Source organism: Artibeus jamaicensis, unplaced genomic scaffold (assembly GCF_021234435.1).
Source record: "Artibeus jamaicensis isolate MK-2021 breed Jamaican fruit bat unplaced genomic scaffold, CSHL_Jam_final contig_465, whole genome shotgun sequence".
Taxonomy (NCBI): Eukaryota; Metazoa; Chordata; class Mammalia; order Chiroptera; family Phyllostomidae; genus Artibeus; species Artibeus jamaicensis.
Window position 1 is genome coordinate 42,344,039 of NW_026521843.1, and position 19,394 is coordinate 42,363,432.

Consider the following 19,394-nt stretch of genomic DNA (forward strand, 5'->3'; position numbering starts at 1 on the left):
ATGGTCTGTTGAGGTTTTATTAAACTCTGCTGGCCTCACCCTGGCAACTCCCTGAGACTGTCCCAATACAAAGGTATATGAGCACTCAGTGGTTACAGCTAGACTTGGTATACCCAGGGACATTTGCTGAGTAGCCTCAGACACAGCACTGGCACCTAGTTTGAACTTGTATAGGTCTGGTGAACACCACTTGCTGCTAACTGGTGACTTACTGAGAACCTACCTCATGAAACTTGAGTACTGACAGAGGCTTTTTCAGTGACTAAGCCTAATAGGCAGCCAGCAGGTGGAGACAGACAGAGGCAGATCTTGAGGTATCTTAGGACTTCTGCTGACGTGCCCTGGGAGCAGTGCTAGTAAAAGTCAGCCTTGGTGCACAGCTTGGTCCTTCCCACCTGCACCCAGGTCCAGCAGAGGCAGCCACAAACTATGGGTCACTTGTAGCTCCAAACATGTTGCCTAGGGCTAGTCACAGGCAGCATCTGACACTGGTCTGCTTTAGAGTCCCTCCCAAGGTGACCACAACCAACACACCTAGTAGCCAGCTTCAGACAGCATCAGAGTAGGATCCAATAAGCTTCACAAGTAGCATATCCAAAGGGAGATCTAGCCTGGGTACATTTACACAATGGAATTCTATGGCGCAGAAAGAAAGAAGGCGCTTACTACCCTTTGCAACACCATGGATGGAACTGGAAAGCATTATGCTGCATGAAATAAGCCAGGCGGTGAAAGACAAATACCATATGATCTCACCTTTAACAGGAACCTGAACAACAAAACAAACAAGCAAGCAAAATATAACCAGACACTGAAATACAGAACAGGCTGACAGGGATGAGAGGGGAGAGAATTTCAGGGGAAAAGGGGAAGGATTCACAGGAACAAGTATAAAGGATACATGGACAAAAACTAAGGCGGGGGGAGGGGAATGGGAGGGAGATGGGGAACACTGGGGGAGGTGGGCTGGGATGGGAGTAAGAGACAGAAAACTTTACTTGAATAGTAATTAAATAAATTTTTAAAAAAGAAAAAAAAAGGGAGATCTCACCAGGCACCAGACCCAGCTGAGGTGAATTCCAGTTCTGTGGTCAGCAGCTGCACAGCAACTTAATAGTGCTCTTTCAAATCATCATCATTCTTGACATGGTCACTGTTTATGACATATGTGCTCTGATTTTTTTACTTTTATTATTTTAATTAAATCTATTAGGGTGACATTGGTTAATAAAATTATACAGGTTTCAAGTGTACCTTTTATACATGATACATGGTTTATACATTGCATTGTATGCACACCACCCAAAGTCAAATTATTTTCCATCACCACAGACTTGCCCAAGATATGGAAACAACCAAAATATCTGATAGATGATTGCATAAAAAAGATATGGAACAGATACATTAAATACTCTTTTGATATCTTACACAATTTTCCTTCTTGCTTTCATCAGTGAACCCCTTTGAAAGCCAAAGCTTAGTTACTTTCTGCTTTTGGAAAAGTTCAAGACAACAGTGGAATTGAATTCAGGAAATCTGAGAGAAAATTAGCTTTCTCAGTATGACTTGGGCTGTAAAGAAGAGACTATGATGAGGAAACCACATACTCTTTCCTAATTCCATTGGGAATTGTGAGTGGGATACATCCAGTTTTCTGGAAGGAAAGTAGAGTAGAATACTCATCTAAGATAATCGTCTTTTGAGATTTACTATTGTTATTGAATGATATCTCTCTCAAGAGATAGTGACCAAAGTCAAAGAGTGAGACCTAAAAATGAAAATTTTGCTTGAAAATTGTGGGGAGTAACAAGTTTTCAGTGAAGAAAATATACTTGCTAGAAATGAAGCAGGGTTTAGAGAGGGAATCCAAGGTCTTTGGCTAGGAATTATCAACTGGCCACAGAAATCTGGTTAAAAAATAAACAGTATGTTTTGGTGGGCTGAGTAGTGGGCCTTCTTTATTTTTCTGAAATTTCATGGTAATCTCTTCACATTCCTTTTTACCCCTAGTAACTCTGATAGCTTTCAAATGCAAAGATGGCTTCCATTATATCTGATACCCTGTGGAAAAGGAAGGGTAAATAACTAAGGAAAAATCCAATAAAATTTGCTTATGACATAACCTTTCTCCTGTATATTCCTAAATGTCTATAGGATAGGGATGGAGAATATCTGTAACCTCATCATATACAATCATAATTCCTATTAACATGGTATGGTTTCATTATTTAGTTAAAAGTGACTTTTCATAACAAATTCACACTACCCACCTCACAAAGTTGTGAGTACTGATTAGTAAATATCTGTTATTTAGTATCTGGCTCATAGTAGGCATTTGATAAATATTAGCTTATTGTTATTTTTTGGAGGTATATCAATATACTTAAGAAGCAACAAGACATAGTGATAAGTCAACTGAAGTTATTCTTATCTAACACTGTGTTAATAGTATTTCTTGTGGATTAGGAATGGAATTTGAAAGTGGTTCATGCATAATTTGGAACTCTTTCAGGGATGGGATAGAATGGAATCATCTCTCTCGTAAGTAATTATCAACTTTGGTATTCAGGTTTAGAGGTATCATGGAGGTATAGCTTTGAGTCCTTCAATACCACCCTGAAGACTGGGGTCGCTGGTGGAGATGTTAGAAGCTAAAAATTACTCCCTTTGTTTGCAAACAGCATTCCAAAAACAAAGCACAAGTTGATCTATCAATTGAGAGGACTGTTACATTTTCAAGCAATTTATACAGTAGAAATCTTACTAATAAAACTCCCTTTTTTCATAAAAGTTCCAAAAAGAAATGAAATCAATTACAATTATGAGGGTATTTTGCCTAATCTAGGAATAGGAAATACCAAGAAGAGTAGGAATTGGGGTGTCTAGAGATCAGTACTCCCATTAGATAAACTGAATTTGGAAAAAGGAAGGTCATGTTGATATTATAACAGCATTAAAAACTCATTCTTCTATATGATGAAGTTTTGATGGTCCTTTAGATTCAAGTTAGTTTTTTTATTGGTTTTCTTTGAAAGACTACTTTGTAAAATGACTCCAGCAACTTCTAAACAAAAACAAGTCTCCCATCAAACCTAAAATTCCACGTGAAGTATTTTGTCTGATATAGCAGATAAGTATTTTGAGATATGACATGTCTATGTGTAAATAAAGGATTACATACATTTCTGTATTGGTTTTAATGGAAATGTAAAGGACCAGGAAGAGCTGATAATAAATTCTTTTTCTCAAAATCTTACGAAAAGAACAAAGTCCTCTATACTTTTTGCTAAGCAGTGATTAATCAATGATCATCAATTCTCATAATAACAAAATTCCAACATATATATTTACATTATATTGCTTAGCCAGGCTTAATTCTTTTTTAAAGACACTGTCTTTACAAAGAAAGTAATTCAAATGAACTAACCATGCCCTAAAAACATAAACAGAAATAATACTGAAAAAGTATCGATTAAAACAAGAAGCACTTAAAAAAAACCCAGCATGAATTCTTACCAGCTCCAGAGGTTATTGATTCTGCATCAATGTCGCTAGCTCTTTTTCTTGCCACTTCAGCTAGTGCCAATTCACCCTTATCTAGTGCAAGGTAATGGATGTCCTTTGGAAATAAAACAAAATAAAAGATTAATTCCAAAATGAATTTGGTCAAGTTACAAAGAAGACTTTTTGAAAGAAAGAACTTATTGTTAAGATTACAAAACAGACATGGCTGATGGATATACTTTCTTTTTGTATTTTCATTTTCTGTTTCCTTTTCCAGTATAAGCACATTTTCTTGAAACAGAGAGTACAGCTATAACTAATGGCAGTTATTTAAACAAGTTATTTTGTCTTTAGGGAAAAAGACAAGTTTTTAAAAGAAAATGTCTGACATACTTAGTCTTGTCAGGGAATAAAAACCTTAATTACTATTTTCCTTGGTGAGATTTTAATGAAGAAAAATGTCAGAGAGCTTCTTCAAAATTCATTTATTTGGAATACTACTATACAAATGTATCTGGTAAATATTACTTTGCTAATATTATTAATACTACTATTGTTTTGAACTCATTCAGTCAACAAACTATTGCCTACTAAGTGCCAGCAGTTTCTGGAGTACACAGCTCAATTACAACACCATATTTCATGAAGCTTTGAGCCCCATGGAGAAACAGACCACTGTAAACAATTTTATATATACATAAAATTTATATATATAATATATATATTTATATGTATTTATATATACATATATATTTATCCTTAAGACTCAGATATGTGTGTGTGTGTGTGTGTTAGGGTTTTATGGCAGATATTGCACAGAGTGCTACAAAGTGAAAGAGGAGGTCCTAGATTTGAGTCTTAAGGATAAATAAGAGTCACAGTAGGAGGGAGAATGGAGAAAAGGTGACAGAGAATATAAGATACAGTGCATATATGTAGAGAACCTTGAGAAAACAGTTCTGTTAGGCAATGGCAGGTCTTTCATTGTGAAACAGGTGTTGGATGTGTGGGGGAAATCAGTGGAAAATAGTAAATGGGTAAAGACAAAAAAAGGACTTAGAACTGCTTTGGTACACTGAATGAGTATTGGAATGAAAATTTTACTACAAGAAAAACAGAAGAATAATATGAACAATCAGTTTATAATGAAGATATGCAAGTAGCCTATAATCATAAAAATATATTTTACTTTATTAATACTCAAGTAAATATTGAAAAATTATAATTTCTTTTTTTAATATTTTATTTATTTTTTGAGAGAGGGGAAGGGAAGGAGAAAGAGTGGAAGAGAAATATCAATGTATGGTTGCCTCTCATTTGTCCCCTGCTGGGAACTGGCCTGCAACCCAGGCATGTGCCCTGACTGGGAATCGAACCTCAATACTCTGGTTCGTAGGCCCGTGCTCAATCGACTGAGCTATGCCAGCCAGGGCTGAAAAATTATAATTTCAATTAAACTTTAAAGTTAATATTTACTGGTTGCAAAGTTTGTGGGGAGACAGGCACTTAAATTTAATGGGAATATAAGAATTTATGAAGCAGGGATTGATAAACTATGGCCTATGGGCTAAACATAGCCTGCCTTTTGTACAGTCCTTGAGTTAAGAATGGTGTTTACATTTTTAAATTGTTGAAAAACTGTGCTCTTATTTAACTATAAATGGCTTCTGAATTAGCTTATGCTGCAGACTTGAAAATGTTTCAGCCTAAAACTATATGGCCAAACTACGTACATGTGAAACTTACACTGTGATAAACTCATTTCAATGAGAACTAATGTTACTCAACTTACAAGTAATGCAGGCTGTTAACACATTTCCAGCACTATCAAAAGTTAAAGTAACATCTCCATGTCTACACAAATTCCCAGCAATATATTTTCTGATTTCAGTCCACAGCAGAGTTTCTCAACCTTGATACAAGTGCAAAGAAATTTCCATATTCCAAAGTCTATTTAACAGTGCAATTATTGAGGAACTTTAATTAGAAGTGATTAATTTGAAATGTAATGCATGCTAAAAGGCAGTCTAGTCTTTTAGCTAATAGAATTCTAAAAAAAATGACATTATAGATTGAAATCAATATAGTGCAGTGCCTTGTTTGATGAAAGAAATTTGCAACAGTGAAATATATAAAATCTCATCATAGATCAGCATGAATAGATGAATATTTGCAACAGATTTTGATAAGGACAACTAAGTTTCAACCCAAACTGAAATGTTATCTGCACCAAGTTCCATATTCATAATTATAGACCTGTGTTACAAAAATCATACTCAATTATTGTATTTTAATTTCATCAGTAAAGATGCATAAAAAATTATTTTCCTGTTATATGCAGGTACCTTTATAACTTCATTTTTTCCTCTTGTCCCATAAGTCTGCAATATTTGCCATCAGGCCCTTTATAGGAGAAGATTCCTGATTCTACATTTTAACAACAGATCAGAATTTTAAATTTGCATACATATGCTTTTGGGAAACTTTCCTAAGGAAATGATATATCCAAGATTGATGATCGTAAATAACCTATAACTATGAGTAATTGGAAGCAATGTAAATATGTATCAATTGAAATAATCATGTTTTCTCTTTTAATCCAGAATACCATAATGCTTTTATAACAGATCCTTATAGTCAATAAAGAAATTAGTAATATTTAATAACCTCACTTGGGCTTGACTGTTCTTAAGGTTATACTACACTTATAAGTTAGGTGGCTTTTTTTCTATTTTTCTCATTGGCAATATTTTCATGTGATTCTTCATTGAAAAGAAGCAAAAAATATGCAATACATATGAGAAGAAATTGCCAACCATTACTGAGTGACATAAATATCTGATTAAAATATAAACATATACCTGCTTATGGCTGGTCTATACATAATAAAGATATCAATTCTGACCCCAATTAAACCATAAAAATTAGTGGAACTCAAATCGAAATCCCTTCAAATTTTTATGGGACTTATAAATAGATCTTAAAATGTATATGTAAAAACAAAGTGAAGAATATCTAAAACTGACTCTAGTTCAGACTGTATGACACTGGTATGCAAATATATAAACCATAGAAAAAGAAATATATCCACACAATTATGGTTTACCAGAGTAGCATTTTAATTTCCTTCAAGAACTTTTTCTTTGTATTTACAACATGGCTGTTTGACACACAAGGCTTGGCTTTTAGCCTGTATCAGCTTTTGATATGCCTTCCTCACTAAGCTTAATAATTTCTAGGTTTTGATTTAAAATTTGAGACATACATCTCTCCTCTTACTTGCACACTTGAAGGCCATTGTAGGGTTACTACTTGGCGTGATTTCAATATTGTTGTCTTAAGAAATGGGGAAGCCTGAGCAGAGGGAGAAAGATGAGGTAACCAACCACCAGTTGATGGAGCCGTTAAAATACATACCATTCTTATTGACTAAGTTTGATATTGTATATGGATGTGGTTCATAGGGCCCCAAAACAATTATACTATTTACATCAAAGATCACACTGTAATTGAAAAAATTAATTAAAAATAAAGAATACAAAAAATAAAAAATATATGAATAAACCTACAAAAAATCACTTATGACAGATCACCATAACAAATATAGTGACAAGGAAAAAGTTTGAAATATTCAGAAAATTACCAAAATATGACACAGAGACATGAAGTGAGAAATGCTGCTGGGAAAATGGTGGCAGTATTGCTCCATGCAGGATTGCCACAAGCCTTTAATTTGTATAAAACAAAGTGTAATACAATGAGGTTATCAAGACATGGTCTTAGCCAAATGCAGTAGAGAATGTATCTCTGTCATTCCTTGCCTGTTAGTTTGACAGAGTTCATAAGTCTTCAGGGTCTGATGCAAGACATGTATACTATCTACTGTCCAATCACTTCGCAATTGGTTAGCCTCTGGCTTCATTTATTTTTTAAGTTTTATATAATCTTAGTGTTGGAATTTAGTTTAAATGTTTGATATATACAATTAAATGTGTTCATAAAGCTCTGAGAAATGGCCATATTCTGAACAAATCAAAAACTAAAAGTTACTTGGCTATTTCATTTTCATGTGTTTTACCTGAAAGGCCAGCACATACAGGAATAAAGGACATTCAGTACAGCTAATCAAGACTAACTAAGGCTAAGGTACTGTTAAATCATACTTCATTAAAGGCACTGCAAGAGGCCAACAGGGTAGTCATACCCTACCAACCATCTCAACTTCAAATTTAATTAACAGCTGTTAATAATAAATAATTCTACAATTTTGGACTGTTTACGATGTGCCAGATGCAGAGCCTAATTTACTACACAGATAATGAAGCTTAAACTTCATCACCACTTATTTACATGTCCTTTCCAGTACCTAAATTGTATTTGAAATGTAAAATTCCTTTTTTTGCAAGAAGTATTCCTCAAATTGTATAAGCTTCAAGCCCTATAGAATGTGGATTTACCTCTAATGCCCAAACATCAAGGTTCACACATACTGGTAGATTGTGTTATCACATGCTTAACTGCTTAGAATCATGTGTCTGGAAGGTGCATGGCACAAGGAGACATTGTTTTATACAAGTTTTACAGTCCTTTTTGTTTTATTTTGTTGGTGTCTTTTGGAGATGTATTGTGTAGGATGAAAATGGCATATAACAAGTCTAAATGGACAATATATATGGCAATATGTTCAAAAACTGTCATATCGGTAAATCCCAATCTTTACTGCTGCATGACCAGGGTTACTTAGTTGGTGGATAGTTTCATTGTAAAAGTGTAACTAACTCGGGACATGTTTTCAGAAAAATATTCAGAAGAATGGACCACTTAATTTCTGCCGTTCTTCCTCAATGACAATTGTATAATTTACTATTTGCTATAATGATTTGTTAGTATCATCATTTTGCACTATTAAGTAAAACTGGCTTCCACTGAACAAAAGATAACAAACACCGATAACCTTTGGTCATGATCCAAGTTTTAAATTTATGCATATCCTGTCTGTATCATCTAAGATCTAAAATAAAAATAAACTTGTTCCTGGGTCCTCATTACCTTCATATGTGACTTTTGCATTTACTATCATAATGAATATGCAAATTTACAACAAAAAGTATTTAAAGCTAAAAAATCTTGAATAGATTTTATCTTTAAATAATATATAGATTTCATCTTTAAATCATACTTTGGGTTAGTTATTGACAGATAGTTATAACTATTATACTATGTTATAATCTTTTCTAATTTTCATAATCTCCAGGGATTCATAGGTTTATATGATATATAAGAAGCATTTACAAAGACATGCAACAACTAAATGATGATATGTTAATTTGGCAAATGGTAAGTTATAGAATGGCCATATACATATTTAAGCTTTCCATGTTTTAGCCTTCCCTGCTATAATATTTTACTTAGTTAACATTTAAACTCATAATATTCATCTTAACACATTTAAGTTTTGTCCAAAATTGCTTTCAGAACATTCAAGTTCATGATACTCTATTTGAAATAAAGTAAAATGTTGATACCATTTCTGTTCTACTTATTTAAAAATAACATTTCTTTTCATAGGGCAAATCTGATCAATAAGAAATTTTAAGAGTTGGGAAGAAAATATTGTTTCTGATAATGTGTTACTATTTTAGTTAGAATTTTCATATTTTGTAGATATGACAAAAATAACTTTCAAGATATAGAAGCACATTAAATGTTTTATATCATACTTACATTTGCTATAACTTTTAGTATTAGTTCTTAATGTCTGTATGTTTCATAATATTTCTTATATGTGATAAAAATGAATAATCCTTATAAATGTGAAAATATATGGAAAGAACTTATATTTTGTTATCAAGTGAATTTACTTGGAATGGTACATGCTTTCATGTTAAACTAAGTTTTTGGAAATTACACACTTTTGAAGTTTTCATAGAACTCATAAATAAAACATGTGGTTTCCTTTCAAGTTATATTTTGGGCTTGTTTAAATGTTCTCTTTGGGGCTACTAGACTATTTAAATTAATTTATTTCTAATGCAATTCTGAGCCATTTATATTTTTAGTAGAAAATTATTCATTTTTCACTAAGTGTTCATGTTTATTCCACTGTTGTATATAGCATTAGTTGTTGAACAACACAGATTTAAATTGCACTCATCCACTTATATGTGGATATAAGTAATTTTTCAATAAATACAGTGAGGTCTCTGTATTTATTGATTTCACATCCGTGGATTCAACCAACCACAGATTGCAAACAGTGCTTTTGGTCTGTGGTTGGGAACCTGCAGATGTACAGGGCCAATAGTGTGCATTGTTCTGTGCCATTTTATATACGGGATTTGAGCATCTACTGGTTCTGGCATCCTCAGGGGATCTTGGAGTCCAACCCTTACAGATACCAAGAGTCAAATGCAGTTAAGATTTTGGGGAGTCAAAATTTATGTGCATATTTTTTTATTGCATGGGAGGTTGTCCCCTAACCCTCACATTGTTCAAGGGTCAACTGTATTATTATCATAATTTTTTAAAAATCATCCGGCTTTTCTATATATTGCTATGGAGTGATCCCAGGACATATTGAGTTCAAAACATTAAGTTGCCAATGTGTTTAGTGTACAACTAAAACAGGTGCTAAAATACACACACACAGGGGTATAGATCAATATATATGCATATTTCATTATATATATTTTCTGTAAATGAAGGATAAACCTAAAGTAGCAGCCTAAAGGGCAAGGAAAGGAAAAGGTAAAGAAAGCAAAGACTGAAGCTAGACCTCACTAAATATACCATTTTTAAAGATCTGATTTTTAGAACCAATTACATGTAGTTATAAAATGAAAAAAAAAGTATTCTTCAGATATCATAAGCAAAATTGAATTAATGGGCTTAGTATATCAAATTTATGGCATAACTTCATGCAAAAAAGCTATTTCAAGTCGATGTAAAATATACGCATGTGAACTTCCGCCAAGATGGAGGAATAGGTGGAGATGCTGTGCTTTCACACACAACCAAGTTTAGAGACAACAAAATATTAGCAACAGAAAACACAGCCAGAACACAGAAAACTGAACTTTTCGGAAGTCTGATAACAACGAATTCTTCAGCCTGACTGGTAAGAGGGGCGAAGCCAGCAGCTGGTGGAGCGGGGTTACACAGGAAAACTTGGTCAGACGGCTCAGGCATGAGGATCCCAGGCATGGGGTTGCAACTGGGCAGACCCAGTGAGCAACCCAGTGAGCGACCAGTGCCGCAGCGAGGGTGCAGGGCGGTGGGTTGACTGTTGTTGCACATTCCTGCGCAGATAGTCCAGCGAGGGAGTGGGCAGTGAGACGGGACCCAGCAGGCCCCAGCAGCGGGAGGCAGCAGAGGAGGCCACCATTTCCCCACTCTGACCCCGCCCCCACATACAGCATCACAACCCAGCGACCTGAGCGGCCCTGCCCTGGTGAACACTTAAGGCTCCACTCCTCATACTTAACGAGCCGTACAGACCAAAAATGGCTCAAGAAGATCTCAAAGCCCCAGAGCCCATAACTCTAAGCAACGAAGAAATAGCAACACTTTCAGATGCACAGTTCAAAACAATGGTGATCAGGATGCTCATAGAACTGGTTGATTTTAGTCACAAATTAGAGGAACACATGAAGGCTAAACTAATTGAAATGAAGGGAAATGCACAGGAAACCAATAGTGATGGAAAGAAATCTGGCACTCAAATCAAGGGAGTAGACCAGAAGGAAGGAAAAAATGACCAAACAGAAAAATATGAAGAAACAAGAATTCAAAAAAACGAGGAGAGGCTAAGGAACCTCCAGGACATCTTTAAACCCTCCAACATCCGAATTATAGGAGTACCAGAAGGGGAAAAGGAACAGCCACCAGTGGAAAGCTTATTTGAACAAATCATAAAGGAGAACTTCCCCAATCTGGCAAAGGAAATAGACTTCCAGGAAATCCAGGAAGCTCAGAGAGTCCCAAAGAAGTTGGACCCAAGAAGGAACACACCAAGGCACATCATCATTACATTAGCCAAGATTAAAATGAAGGAGAGAACCCTAGAAGCAGCAAGAGATGAGAGGACAGTCACCTACAAAGGAGTGCCCATCAGACTGTCAGCAGATTTCTCAAAAGAGACCTTACAGGCAAGAAGGGGCTGGAGAGAAGTATTCCAAGTCATGAAATCCAAAGACCTACAACCAAGATTGCTCTATCCAGCAAAACTTTCATTTAGAACGGAAGGACAGATAAAGTGCTTCTCAGACAAGATCAAGTTCAAGGAGTTTATCATCACCAAGCCCTTATTATATGAAATGTTAAAGGGACTTATCAAAGAAAAAGAAGATAAAAAATATGAACAGTGAAAGGACAGCAAACTCACAGTTATTAACAACCACACCTAAAACAAAAGCAAACTAAGAGGACAGCTACATCAGGAGCAGAAGCACAGAAATGAAGATCTCATGGAGGGTTAGCAACAGGGGAGTGGGAGGAGGAGAAGGGGGAGAAGTTACAGAAAATAAGTAGCATAGACAATAGATAGAAAATAGATAGGAGGGAGGGCAAGAATAGTATGGGAAATATAGAATCTAAAGAACTTGAGAGACTTCCGCCAAGATGGAGGTTTAAGGTGGATGTGCCTGCCTCCTCACACAACCAAGTTGAGGGACAACTAAATATTAGCATCAGAAAACACAACCAGAACACGGAAAACTGAACTTTTCGGAAGTCCGCTAACAACAAATTCTTCGGCCCGACCGGTAAGGGGCGAAACCAGCGTGGGGTGAGGAGTTACAAAGGAGTCGACCCGGGCGCGGAATCCAGGCGCGCGAATCCAGTGGCACGGGTTCCAAACCCAGGATTGGACCTAGTGAGCAACCCACCGGGTGAGCGACTGCGGAGGAGTCAGTGGGGAGGCGGTGGCAGCGAGTTGACTGAGGTTGCGTGGTTGCACGCGGGTGAGGGAGTGAGCGCTTGGACCGGCGGCGCCATTGCCATTTCCCCGCTCTGACCACGCCCCCACATACAGCGTCACAACCCAGCGACCTGGGACTCCAAGGCGCCGCTCCTCCCACTTAAAGGGCCAGAACAGACCAAAAATGTTGCAGGAAGACCTCAAAGCCCCACAGATAAATCTAAGTGATGAAGAAATAGCAAATCTCTCAGACGCACAGTTTAAAACACTGGTCATCAGCTTCCTCACAGATCTGGTGGACTATAGCCACAAATTAGAGAAACATATGAAGGCTAAATTAAGGGAAATGAATGGAATTCCACAGGAAAACCATAGAGATGAAAAAAAAACCGGGACTCAAATCAATGGAGTAGACCAGAAGGAAGAAGAAAAAAAATCATCAAACAAAAAGGAATGAAGAAATAAGAATTCAGAAAAATGAGGAGAAGCTTAGGAACCTCCAGGACATCTATAAACGCTCCAATATCCGAATTATAGGGGTACCAGAAGGGGGAAAGACACAACCACCAGTGGAAAAACTATTCGAACAAATAATAAAAGAAAATTTCCCCAATCTGGCAAAGGAAATAGACTTCCAAGAAATCCAAGAAGCCCAGAGAGTACCAAAAAAGTTGGACTCAAGAAGAAACACACCAAGGCATATCATAATTACATTAGCCAAAATTAAAATGAAGGAAAGAATCCTGGAAGCAGCAAGAGGTAAGGGGACAATCACCTACAAAGGAATCCCCATCAGGCTGTCAGCAGATTTCTCAAAAGAGACCTTACAGGCAAGAAGGGGCTGGAAAGAAATATTGCAAGTCATGAAATCTAAAGACCTACAACCAAGATTGCTCTACCCAGCAAAACTTTCATTTAGAACGGAAGGACAGATAAGGTGCTTCTCAGATAAGACCAAATTCAAGGAGTTCATCATCACCAAGCCCTTATTATATGAAATGTTAAAGGGACTTATCTAAGAAAAAGAAGTTAAAGAAACATGAACAGTGAAAGGACAACAAACTCACAGTTATTAACAAACACACCTAAAACGAAAGCAAACTAAAAGGACAGCTAGAGCAGGAGTGGAAACATAGAAATGAAGATCTCAAGGAGGGTTAGCAACAGGGGAGTGGGAGGAGGAGACGGGGGGAGAAGGTACAGAAAATAAGTAGCATAGACAGTAGATAGAAAATAGATGGGGGAGGGGCAAGAATAGTATGGGAAATATAGAACCTAAAGGACTTGAGACACATGGACATAAACTAAAGGGGGGTAATGGTGGGGTTGGGGGGGCAGGGTGGAGGGGAATGAAGGGGGGAATAGAACAACTGTAACAGCATAATTAATTCAAAAAAAATAAATAAATTTATTTTAAAAAAATTAAAAAAACAACTAATAATCAAATAGAATAATTATAACAGCATACTATAATAAAAGTTATGCAAATAATAAAAAAAAGAACTTGAGACATGTAGTCAAACTAAAGGGGAGAATGGTGGGGGAGGGGTATGCAGGGTGGAGGGGAAAGGAGGGGGGAATAGAACAACTGTAATGGCATAATCAATAAAAAGAAAAAAGAAAACAATCATATTCTCAATTGCTACAAAAAGAATAAAATACCTAGGAATAAACCAAAGCAAGGATATAAAAGACCTGTACTTGCAAAATTATAAGACACTGAAGAAAGAAGTATGAGAAAATACAAATAAGGAGAAGCACATACTGTATTCATGGATAGGAAAAATTAACTTCATTAAAATATCTTTTTGCCATCTTAAAGCTTGTTGAGCCTGCCAGGAACAGAACTTCTACAACAATAAATATGTCTGTGGAAGGTTGTGGTCAAGGGCCATTTTTGCTGGCTATCGTCAGGGTCTCTGGAACCAGAGGGAGCACACAGCTCTTCTTAATATTGAAGGTGTTTAAGTTCGAGATGAAACTGAATTCTCTCTAAGCAAGAGATGTGCTTATGTGTCCAAAGCAAAGAACAACAAAGTGACTCCTGGTGGTAAACCCAAAAAAAAAAACCCAGACTAACCTGGGGAAAGGTAACTTGTGCTCATGGAAACAGTGGCACAGTTCGTGCTAAATTTGAAGCAACCTTCCTGCTAAGGCCATTGGACACAGAATCTGTGTAATGTTGTACCCCTCAAGGATTTAAGCTTATTCATAAATAAATAAGCTTAGTGGTTCAGTTGGGGGCTGTGTGGTTCGGTGGGGGGCCCTATGGCAAAGTGAAGGATTCCAGGTTGGGGGACATGGTTGGGTTGCAGGTTTAGTCCCTGGTCAAGATGCAAAGGGGAGCCAACTGATGAATGTTTTTCACACACATCGATGGTTCTTATCTTTTTTTCTCCCTTACTCCCCTCTCAAATAAGTAAATAAAATCTATTTTAAAGCATAAGTTAAAAATAAATAAAATAAAATATTGATAGTACCCAAAGCAATCTATAGATTCGACCCAATTCATATCAAGATTCCAATGATGATTATCACAGAACCAGAACAAATATTTAAAAAATTTATATGTAGCTCAGTGGATTGAGCATGGGCTGCAAACCAAAGGGTCACCAGTTCAATTCCAAGTAAGGGCACATACCTGGGTTGCAGGCCAGCTCCCCAGTGGGGGCCACGTGAGAGGCAAACACACTGATGTTTCTCACCCTTTCTTCCTCCCATCCCCTCTCTCTAAAAATAACTAAATAAATAAAACCTTTAAAACATTTATACAGAACCACAAAAGGCCCTGCATAGCAACAGTGATCCTAAGAAAGAAGAACATAATTGGAGGAATCACACTACCTAATATCAAATTATACTATAAGGTCACAGTAATTAAACAGCATGGTACTGGGATAAAGACAGACACATAGATCAATGGAACATTATAGAGAGCCCAGAAATAAACCCAAACTTTTACAATCAATTATCTACAGAGGAAGCAAGCACATACAATGTATTAAAGATAGTTTATTCAATAAATGGTGTTGGGAAAATTGGACAGACACATGCAGGAAAATGAAACTAGGCCACCTTTTCTTACCACACACAGTAATAAATTTAAAATGTATCAAAGACTTAAATGGTAGATTGAAACCATAAAAATTGTAGAAGAAAACATAGGCAACAAAATCTCGGACATTGCTAAAAGCAATTTTTTTTATTGAGTATATCTCCCCAGGCAAGGGAAATAAAAGAAAAAATAAACAAATAGGACTACATCAAACTAATTTTTTTTGCACAGTAAAGGAAACCATCAACAAAATAAAAAGACAACCCATAGAATGGGAGACCATATTTGCCGATACCTCTGAAATATCCGAAATTTATAAAGAACTTAGAAAACTCAACACCAAAAACAAATAAACAATCCAATTAAAACATGGACAAAGGACCTGAATAGACACTTCTCCAAAGAAGACATACAGATGGCCACTAGACATAGGAAAAGAAGCTCAATGTTACTAATCATCAGAGAAATGCAAATTAAAATCACAATGAGATACCATCTCACACCTGTCAGAATGGCTATCATCAAAAAATCAGCAAACAAGTGCTGGCGAGGATGTGGAGAAAGGGGGTACCCTTTTGCACTATTGGTGGGAATATAGATTGGTGCAGCCACTGTGGAAAGCAGTATGGAAATAACTAAAAAAATAAAAAATGGCTCTGCCTTTTGACTCAGCTATTCTGCTTCTGGGAATATATCTGCTTCCCAAAACACTAATCCAAAGAAACATAAGCATCTCTATATTCATTGCAGCGTTATTTTACTATTGCCAGGATATGGAAGCAGCCCAAGTGTCCATTAGCAGATAAATGTATAAAACAAGCATGGGACATTCACACAACAGAATACTACTCAGCTATAAAAAAGAAGAAAATTTTACCATTTGAGACAGTATGGATGGACCTAGAGAACATTATGCTAAGTGAAATAAGCCTTTCAGAAAAAGAAAAATGCCATATGCTTTCACTCATATGTAGAATCTAATGAACAAACTGAAGTATCAAGGAAAATAGGTATAGATTCATAGGTGGAGAGCAGGATGACAGCTAATAGGGGGAAGGGAAGGGTATGGAGGGATTTAGCAAAAAGGGAAAGGGACTCATGGATTGCTGGGGAGGGAGGGATCTATATTGGAACTAATTGGTAATAAAAATACACAATAAAGATTAAAAATAAATGGTAATAAAATTAGAGGATGGCTTTGATGATTATATATTAATCTTCAAAGCAGTAGAAATTACAGAATATCATAAACTAAGTTTGCTAGACACTATACATTTAAATATTCAATCTTTCAGTTCTTATCTTGATTAGAGAAAGAGTAGGACTATAGATATTAAAAAAATAAAGTCATGATGAAAATTTACCTTTACTAGGGTGAGTATTGCCAGAGGTGAGAAGATGGAGATAAAGAGGAAAATCAATAGGATCAGAAAATCTAAAAATTATTCTAATTAAATTTCTGACACTGACATCAGCATGCATAGGTTTTGGTGAAAATAATAAAACCTTTCCTCAATATACTAATATGGCTACTCAGTTTGACATAACAAAATACAGATGACAACAGAAGGTTCATACTTTTGTAATAATTAGAAAGATGTGTTTCATGACCAATGAAAGCACAATTTAACTGAATTACGCAAAGTTAGAATTGAAATAACAAACTCAGTCTGAAGACAAGTGATCTAATGTCATAAATCCCTATTAACAAAGCTTAAAGTACAAAATGTCTTCATTGTGCAGAACATTCAGGTAAAAGAACTTTCCATTTTTTTTTTTTGGTTTGCAAGAAGTTTTTGTTTTATTGTTTCTTTGGCAACAATGAAATATCTGTGGAGCAGAAAGCACTGGGAAACTAGGAAAGAAACCACCTTTTTTCTTCATTTGATCTCACTGTGATACTGTGGTGAAAGGTCTTATAAAACAAGAACCTGTTAAGAACACAAGAATCTATGAGAAACTGGTCAGTTTTACTGTTCATAGCTTATAAATAGGAGGACTGACGTATATGTGAACTTATAACCTCTTTGGTTCACTTTACACTGTGGTTACTTTAAAAATACAAGTGAGAATATTCAAATTTCTCACTTTGCCCTAAAATCTCTTTAGTCTGCTCAGACAGACTGAGCATATTCAAGAATGTTTGGGATATGTTTTGCCCTATATCCTGGCTCTGTAGCTGTATTTCTTCAGAGAATAGATTAGAAAGACATTTAAGCTTATTAGAAAGGTGTCATCCCCTCACATCAAAGTACATAGGGATAAAAGTTCAAGAATTATAAATTCTTAGAAAACATTAAAAAAAATCCTTTTGGACCTGGCAAGGAAAATGTCAACAAGTCAAAAGAAACTAGATGGCTATTGACCAGTTTCATGAAGGCAAAGCTGCAAGCCAAGATGGAATAATGCTTTCCCACCAAGCGACTAAGGCACACATGACACTAATCCTTTTTAATGGTCATGAAAGCTGACAACTTACTCAGCCTTAGAACTGAAGGCACAAAATCATCTCTGGGAATGACTCACCATAAACAGGTCTCGAGCACCAATGTCAACAGCTAACAAAAATGCCTTTTCAAATCTCTGGTACCTGTAAGGAAGAAATATTATCTATTAGTGCAAACAAAACTATATAAAAGCAGAGAGCTGTTTAATATATTTATACATTATTGTTTTTGCTCTTCTGATGGCAAAAATATTTTCAAACAGTAGAGCCTTTGTCCACTGGGATCTTTTGTATGTGAAATATTACTGTACTTAGAAGGCGCTGAGGCACAGTGCCCACTGAGGCCCTGCAGTACCACTTCCCAGGAGATGCATAGCCCAGAGTAGGTGCTGCTGAATACAGGGATAGCTTAGGAACTACATTTTTGAAAACTTTTTACTTTATTGTGCTTTGTAAGAGAAAAGTATAGGGGCCTGGAGACTACAGCAAGATAAGAGCAATTAACATTTTAACTACAGTTTTGTGTTTCTTAGTTAAAAGTTGAGAAGTCAAATGTTGATTACAGAAGTCTCACTTTTGAATTTTTGAAAAAATTTATCTTAGACTGTTGTAAAGTGACAAGTAAATGGTTTCTAAATATTTTTAAGATAATAGTTTTCTACTCTATTGAGTAGAAAACTACTCTATTTTCTACTCTATTTTCAATCATTCTCTTTCCCAAAAGTAAAATTTCGAGAGTTTTCTTAGTGTAAGTTTAATTTTAGGCTGAGAGAGATGAGAGCAAACTAGTTTAAATTAGTTACCTTTACAGAAAGTTTAAGATCTTCAGAGAAAAGTATGTCATGAACTTACACAGTTAATTGTTGAACAACTGGGGGTCAGGAACACCAAACCCTACAGAGTCAAAAATCCTCTTACAATAACTACATTGGCCCTTGGAATCCATGGGAGGATTGGTTCCAGGACCCCTTGAAGATACCAGAATCTACGGATTTTCATGTTCCTCATCTAAAATGATGTAATACATATAGCCAGCCAGCCATATCTGCAGATCCCAACCATGGACAGGATATATTATTTTCAGTCAGTACTTTGTTAAATCTGAGGATGTGACACCTGTGGAGGACCCACTGTATTTACTGAAAAAAAACAAACAAACAAACAAAAAAAAAACCCTGCATGTAAGTAGATCCCTGTGGTTCAAAGCCATGTTTAAGGGTCAACTTTGCACAGGGTTTTGGAAGGAAAGATCATCTTTACTTTGTCTGAATGCTGAGATTTACATAGGTATAACTGTCAGTTTTTCTGACTCTAGACACAGCAAGTAAATTACCAAGTATTCTCTGTTCTCCATTTTATTTTATGAAATGTGGTGGAACAATATATCAGATTTCAAATAAAACATCATAAAAATAGAATATTAATGAACAGATTACATAAATTTTATTAGTGAAACAGCTAAAACAATTAAA

General features: G+C 35.9%; 1 protein-coding gene and 1 pseudogene across 4 annotated transcripts in view; one reads left to right on the forward strand and one right to left on the reverse strand.

The window, feature by feature from the left end:
• WDPCP (WD repeat containing planar cell polarity effector) overlaps window positions 1-19,394 on the reverse strand; it is a 331,941-nt gene that overhangs the window by 78,807 nt on the left and 233,740 nt on the right. For 3 of the 4 annotated variants that reach the window (XR_008391976.1, XM_053666942.1, XM_053666943.1), the window contains exons 13-14: window positions 18,003-18,066; window positions 3,517-3,619 (exon numbers count right to left, since the gene is read on the reverse strand). Coding sequence is in view for 3 of the 4 variants with exons in the window: in XM_053666942.1 (XP_053522917.1) it covers window positions 3,517-3,619; window positions 18,003-18,066 (167 nt within the window). In the remaining variant the exon portion in view is untranslated. Of the gene's footprint in view, window positions 1-1,465; window positions 2,062-3,516; window positions 3,620-18,002; window positions 18,067-19,394 lie in introns of those variants that run through there. The other variant, XM_037126261.2, reaches the window with a different exon arrangement.
• On the forward strand, window positions 6,849-14,624 carry LOC128627693 (60S ribosomal protein L35a-like; annotated as a pseudogene).